Source organism: Impatiens glandulifera, chromosome 9, assembly GCF_907164915.1.
Source record: "Impatiens glandulifera chromosome 9, dImpGla2.1, whole genome shotgun sequence".
Taxonomy (NCBI): domain Eukaryota; kingdom Viridiplantae; phylum Streptophyta; class Magnoliopsida; order Ericales; family Balsaminaceae; genus Impatiens; species Impatiens glandulifera.
The window spans coordinates 19,731,882-19,738,931 of NC_061870.1; the positions used below are offsets into that span (position 1 = coordinate 19,731,882).

The 7,050-nt window shown below is 32.0% G+C and overlaps 1 protein-coding gene across 2 annotated transcripts; it reads right to left on the bottom strand.

The window, feature by feature from the left end:
* Positions 1-5,058: 5,058 nt before the first annotated feature.
* LOC124915121 (dormancy-associated protein homolog 3-like) lies at positions 5,059-6,618 on the bottom strand. 2 transcript variants are annotated; one of them, XM_047455783.1, is made up of 3 exons: positions 6,458-6,618; positions 6,227-6,378; positions 5,059-5,421 (listed from the first exon to the last, which is right to left on the bottom strand). In XM_047455783.1, the coding sequence occupies exons 1-3, from the start codon at positions 6,564-6,566 to the stop codon at positions 5,308-5,310; spliced, it is 375 nt and encodes a 124-aa protein (XP_047311739.1). In that variant the 5' UTR covers positions 6,567-6,618; the 3' UTR covers positions 5,059-5,307. The 2 variants fall into 2 exon arrangements, with proteins under 2 accessions (XP_047311739.1, XP_047311738.1); XM_047455782.1 differs by having other exon boundaries at positions 6,211-6,378; positions 6,458-6,617.
* Positions 6,619-7,050: the final 432 nt, after the last annotated feature.

Below are 7,050 nucleotides of genomic sequence, written 5' to 3' on the forward strand. Positions count from 1 at the left end.
TTTATTATGTTAGAATTAAGAATTATCGATGTTAATGTTGATGATGAGGATGTTGTCTTAATTTTGTTAGTATATTTCTCTCCATCATATGAAAATTATGTTCAGTCTTTCATTGTTGGAAAGGATATAATAAGTTTGGAAGACTTCGTCGGGTTTGCCCTTCATTCAAGGGATATAAACCATATGGCGGCTGGTATAATTACAGACAATGAAGCTTCAGAGTTGTTTACTAATGGACGTAACGGGCGAGGGAAAAAGAAGAAATGCAACAAGTCGTTTACTTCAAATGGTCCTAAGCCATATGATATCTGTAATTACTACAAAGAGAAAGGAAATTGGATGAACGAATGTCCTAAAGAAAAATCCATAGAAAGTTGGTTCTAGTTCTGCAACTGTTATATAAGATAATCTATTATTTGATGATGATGTTGCTATAGTGGTAGATGGACACACCCATCAAGTTGATGTATGGGTTCTTGATTCTAGAGCTTAGTATCATATTTTTCCTCGAAGAGGGTGGTTTAAATCTTACAAATATGTAGATAGTGGTAGTGTTTTTATGGCCAATAGTTCTGTTTATAAGGTAGATGGGATTGTCTCAATCAAGATCAACACACACAATGATAAATTTTGTACACTAAATGTGTTCAGACATGTTCCACTTATTATAAAGAATTTGATATCTTTGGGTATGCTAGATAGTAAGGGATTTTGGTTCAATGGTGAAAGTGGAGTTATGAATGTATGCAAGGGTTCTAATGTTATTCTGAAAAGTGTCAAGAATAACACCCTATATTTCTTGTAGGGTTCTACTGTCTTAGGTTCTATTTATGTTGCATCCTCAGATATTCACAAGGATGATATGACTAAACTTTGACATGTGAGGCTTGGTCATATGAGTGAAAGGGGGATGCAAATTCTAACAAAGGAGGATCTTCTTGGTGGTCACAAAATCATGAGCCTTGGGAAACTATATCACGACAAATTTTCAAAGATTATTCATGGGACAAAAGAAACATTTGATTATATCCATTCAGATTGTTGGGGTTCTGCTAGCATTGAATCTCTTGGAGGTCAAATATATTTCTTGACAATCATTGATGATTTTTCAAGGATGAATTCATTGTTTTTCATGAAAAATAAAGGAGAAACCTTCAAATACTTCAAAGAGTGGAAAATGTTGGTGAAAAATCAAACTAGAAAGAAGATTAAGAGGTTACGAACTGACAATGGTTTGGAGTTGTGTTCGTCTGATTTCGATCAGTTCTACAAGGACGTAGGGATTGCACAACATCACAAGATAAAGCATATGCCACAGTAGAGCGATATAGCTGAAAGAATGAATTAGAGATTATTGAAGAGATCAAGGTGCATGCTCTATAATACAAAACTTTATAAGATATTTTGGGCAGAGGAAAAGACTACAACATGTTATTTGATAAATAGTGGGCCTCACATCGGGATTAACTTCAAAACACCTTACGAGATATGGTCTAGAAAATTTATAAATTACTCGGGTCTGAAAATTTTTGGTTGCACTGTTTATTATCATGTTAGTGAAGGTAAACTAGAGCTAAGAGAGAATAAATGAGTATTTGTAGGCTATGGAATTGGTGTTAAAGGATATAGAGTATGGTCTCCATCTGAGAGGAGTTATTCTGAGTAGAAACGTCATGTTTGATGAGAATTCTATACTTAACTCTATTGTAAAATCTGTAAAAGAAAGTGGTAGTGTTGACAAACAGGTGGAGTTAGAAACTACTCTACAAATGGATAAAGAACCCCACGTTGAGGGTCAGCTGCAAAGCCTGAACAATTAGATTTGCAACCATCTAAAGTTATTCATTAGAGTATAACTGAAGGTCGTTAAGTAGAATTGAAGTTAGACTACCTTAGAGATACACTTATGAAGATATGGTTGGTTATGCACTACAGGTTGGTGAGGAAGAGGTAAATACGTCTGAACTATCCACCTACAAAGAAGTTGTATCCGGTTCTGAAGTTGCACAGTGGTTCGCAGTAATGGGAGATGATATGGAATCACTTTACAAGAATTATACTTGGGAGTTAGTCTCGTTGCCTACAGGGAGAAAGGTTATTACTTGCAAATGGGTTTTCAAGTAAAGGAAGGGATGTCAGTTGTTTAGGGAGTCAAGTTTAAGGCTCAAATTGTTGCAAGGGGTTCAATCAGAAAGAGGGGGTAGACTATAACGAGATTTTTTCACTAGTAGTCAAATATACTTCTATTAGGGTGTTGCTAGCAATAGTGACATTTTGGAATTTAGAGCTCAAACAACTTGATGTGAAAACAAAATTTCTACCTAGAGAGTTAGAGAAAGTCCTATACATGACTCAACTAAATGGTTTCTAGGTTCCAGGAAAGGAAAAATATGTTTACAAGTTGAAAAAGTTTTTATACATACTTAAGTAATCTCCAAGATAGTGGTATAATAAGTTTGAGATGGTGTCTCTTAGATACAAGAGGAGTGCATATGATTGTTGTGTGTACTACAACAAGTTGAATGATGGTTCTTTCATCTATATAGTCGTGTATGTAGATGATATGTTGGTAGCATACAGAGATCTTTTACAGAAGCTAAAAGATCTTTTAAATATTGAGTTTGAGATGAAGGATCTGGAAGCCGCTCAAAAAAATCTAGGAATGGATATTATTAGAGATAGTGGTGAGAAGAAACTTTTCTTATCACAAAAAGGTTAATTTGAGAAGGTCTTATCAAGGTTTGGGATGTCGTCAGCTAAACCTATAGAACACATCGTGCTACTAATATTCATCTTACCACTTTGTTTGCTCCTCAAACGGATGAGGAGAAAGAGTATATGACTCAAGTTCCTTATGTTAGCGAAGTAGGAAGTTTGATGCATGTTATGATCTATACAAGACCACATCTGGAACATAGTGAGTGTTGTGAGAAGATTTATAGTACAACTAGGGAAGGAGAATTAACAAGTTGTGAAGTGGATATTCAGGTTTCAATGAGGTTGGTCTTATACATGGAGGTGATACACATGGTCTGATTACTAGTTATTCATATTATGATTATGCTAGAGATATTGATAAAAGAATATCTATGACTGGTTATGTATTTACTCTTGGGGGTTCGATTATTAGTTGGAAGGAAACCCTACAACCTACTATGATTTTGTCTACAATGGAAGTAGAGTACATGGGATTAACAGAAGCTGATAAAGAGGGAATGTGGCTGAAAGGACTAGTTAGTGATTTGGGCCTACATCAGGATTAGGCAACTTGTCTTTTATGACCGTCTGAGTGTTATATGCTTAGCCAAGGATCAAGTTCATCATGAACGGACTTAGCATATTGACATGAAATATCATTTCATAAGGAGTAAGAAGGGGATAAAGGTGAAAATATAGGATTTGCTGACGATTCTACTGATAAGTTCACCAAGTCAGTTCCTCATAGAAAGTTCCAACATTGTTTGTATTTGCTTAGCGTCAAAAACTATTAAGTTGCCCTAGGGAAACTCTAGAAGTGAGAGAAGATGGAACACCTGAGCATTGACTAATGCATTTGGGTCATCTAGCATTGACAAATGCATATGGATCATCCGGCATCGACGAATGCATCTAGGTCATCTGGCATCGACGAATGCATTTGGGTCATCCAGCATCGACAAATGCATTTGGTCATCTGACATTAATGAATGCATATTGACCATCCAACATTGATGAATGCATCTGGGATATTTGGATATTAACTAATGCACTTGGAACATCTGAGATAATTCAAGTCAATGTGGAGATTTGTTGAATAAACTTAAATAATTAGTTTTCTTAATGAATCAGCCCAATTCTCTATTTATTGGGGTTTTAAAGGACCGAGTGTTATATAAACTTGTGCTATAACACTAGTTTGTCATGTCTCTGTAATAATCTTCTCAATAATAGTCTATTCTAAATGGACATAATCAAGTTTTATCCACGTATCCAAATATAATTTATACTATACACATAAAACTTGATTCCTAATGATTTTTTTATGTTAAAAGTATTTAAAATATATCTAATATTTTAAGAGTATGAAATATTATTATAGAATATTATACTACAAGTAGTTTATGTTTTATTATATTGCCCTTATTTTATTCAAAAGTACTAACCTCATTCTTATTAACATAAATTTGTAGTAGGCAAGGATAGTTCACTTTTTTTTAATGAAAATATAAAAAAAAAATACTATTATTTGGAGAATTCTTCTTATTTTATTCATATTTTCATTTATTTTTTCAAATCACTCAAATTTTTATTTCATTTTTTAAAATACCTAACTTCTTATACTTTTTCATTCACTTCAACATATTATTTGACTTTAATTATTTTTAATAAGTCAAATGTAAAATATTCTTGTCACAAATTATGAATAACTTTATAAATCTAATTATATTTAAATGATTCTTTTTTTAATTAAAATGTGTACATAAAATTGAAATTGAGTTATATTAAATTAAATCATTAAAATATATTGAGCTATAACTAAAAAAATTGATATGGATTATTTAAGGAAGATATCGATTGGTTAACTTAATAGTTTAATTTATTTCTATCAACTTTTTTTTTTAATGTTGTGTCAATTTAAGTACTAAATAAAAGTGAGATATCATTATTGTGAAAGAGTCGTACTAGTTTTGTATATAAAAAAAAAAATAATGTATAATGTTTGTCAATTCAAATTATATTAAATTATACCATCATTTATATGAAAAAACTGAGTTTAACATAATTTTAATAACAATATATTTATTTTGAGGCATATATTTTATTTTTATATTTATTTAATATATTCTATTTTAATATATAATATTTAAATTAATTTATATTAATTTATATCTTATTTTAATATTGTTTAATTTTATATTAATATTTTAATTTTTTTTTTAAATCATTTAAATATAATTATATTTATAAAATTAATAATAATTTGTAGACAATTAATATATTTAGAGGAGAGGGGATGATAAAAGGTTTGAATATTTTGAGAAGATAAACAAAAAAGTGAATAATAAAAAACATGGATAAATAAAACAAGTAGAGATTGTTATTTTTGGGATAAAGAAGAACATAATACATACTACTACAACAACAACATTATTACATATTTACATAGTTGGCTGGCATGTACAAAAAAGCTCTCCCTACACCCTTAAACCAAAAACAATCCAAATCAAACCAAACCAAAATCATACATTAGCTAGAACAAAGAGGCCGCTTGCTTGCTTGTCAGCTTACCCGCCAACATAATATTACATATAATAGAAATTAAGGTATTCATATCTCACACGTCATAAGGAGGACCAGCGTTCCCACTTCTGATTCGGTTCGCCTTCTCGTATGCATCCGATAAAGACTTCCTCCTAAGAAGCCTGTATGCCTCTCTTCCTCCTATATGCGCCAAATAAATAAACAAATTAGTATTCATAGTCTTTTTTTTTACTTGTTTAAAGTGTCTTAAGTAAGAGTAGTCATTTTACCCTAACTAACACAACACAACCCTTCAAAACCTAACCATATCGCTTCAAAGGACCAATCATCCGACTAAATATGAACAAAACAACTTGTTTCAAAACAACATTGACTACTAGATAACCAAAACAATACATTTCTTTAAGAAACTAGCATAACCCCCACTTTAAAAGGCACAATCTTTATCCCTTAAACTATACTTCAACAAAATAAATTTTGTAAATATCTAATTAAGTTATCTAGTCGAGCAAATTATGAATATTGAATTTAATATAATATAATCAAATTATTTTTGCATATACATTTTGGCAAAATAACCAATCCCACCAAGAACACTCCTAGTTGTAAGTAGACTCGATCTAAAAGAGAATCTTCTAAAGTGAGTGTAATTGTTCCAATATATATATAACAAACACCATGCAAGATTCCAAACCCTAGGAATTACTATGGTCTCTCATATGATTTTTATGTGAGAAATTAATATAAATATTGATAATAATTTAAATAAACTTAAGTGAGTCCCACCTAACACAAACTCATAGGAGTATGATTTATATGATTGACATGAATGTGATATTACCATTTTACCCTCGTTCTCATACAACTAATCTATGAACATCTTCTAACTCATCAATTCAATGGAGAAATTATAAACAAACTAATAACCTATCTGATCTGTAGAATATCTATCAGATCAGGCAGGCTTACCGGCGAAAGGAGATACCGGAGGCGTAGAACCGGCCGGCGAAGCTGCCGGTGAAGAAGGAGGTGTTGATCCATCTTGATTATTCATCTGAGGAGGTCTCACTATCATAATACTTCTAGTAACCTTCACACTCTCATTACTATTCCCTCCTCCATTTCCATCCTCCGATTCTATAAACAAAAACAACCCAATTCACAATCAAAACAAAACCCAGATCCAATTCATTCGAGTTTTTAACAGTATGCTTACCTTTGGCTGGACGAAGAGAAAAAGTCGGACGCTTTCTGAGCTTTCCGAGTCCAGTTTCCGGCAGAGGTCCGGCAAGAGTATCATCCCAAAGTTGACCTAATAAACTCATGATGAAGAAGATGATCAAATAATGAAGTAAAGAAGACTTTTAATTGGGATGAGCGAGGTCATATTTAAAGAAGATTTGTGCTTAAAGATCGAACAAGTTTGGCTAAGAGATGAAAAAAATGTGGACCGTTGGATTGGATCTAGGTTTTAAAAGTATGGGTAGAAATGGAATAAATATTATTAAGATAAGATTGGGTGGGACACGTCACTATGGCACTGATGGCGTGCCAGGTGTCGTATTCAAAGGGAAGGTAGATGGGCCATGTCACGTGACAGCCATTCTTTGAGAAATGTCGAAATTGTCCTTCATTTATTTTTGTTTGTATTTATTCTAAGGAAATTTCCACCTAATTTTTCTGTCTTGATGATGGTAATTAACCTGTCTCTCTTTCTAGCCGCCTAATGTTTTATTTCTTTTTTGAATTAATAATGGAGTTTTTTTATAATATTTAAAATAACAATAATAATTTATATTTAAAATAGTT

What these genes read in the sequence shown, in the direction of transcription:
- LOC124915121 (XM_047455782.1), bottom strand. Translation starts at nt 6,566, where the DNA reads ATGAGTTTATTAGGTCAACTTTGGGATGATACTCTTGCCGGACCTCTG. An exon ending in TTCTCTTCGTCCAGCCAAAG is followed by an intron (nt 6,379 to 6,457) that starts GTAAGCATACTG and finishes TTTTGTTTATAG; the next exon opens with AATCGGAGGATGGAAATGGA. An exon ending in TCCGGTATCTCCTTTCGCCG is followed by an intron (nt 5,422 to 6,210) that starts GTAAGCCTGCCT and finishes TGGCGCATATAG; the next exon opens with GAGGAAGAGAGGCATACAGG.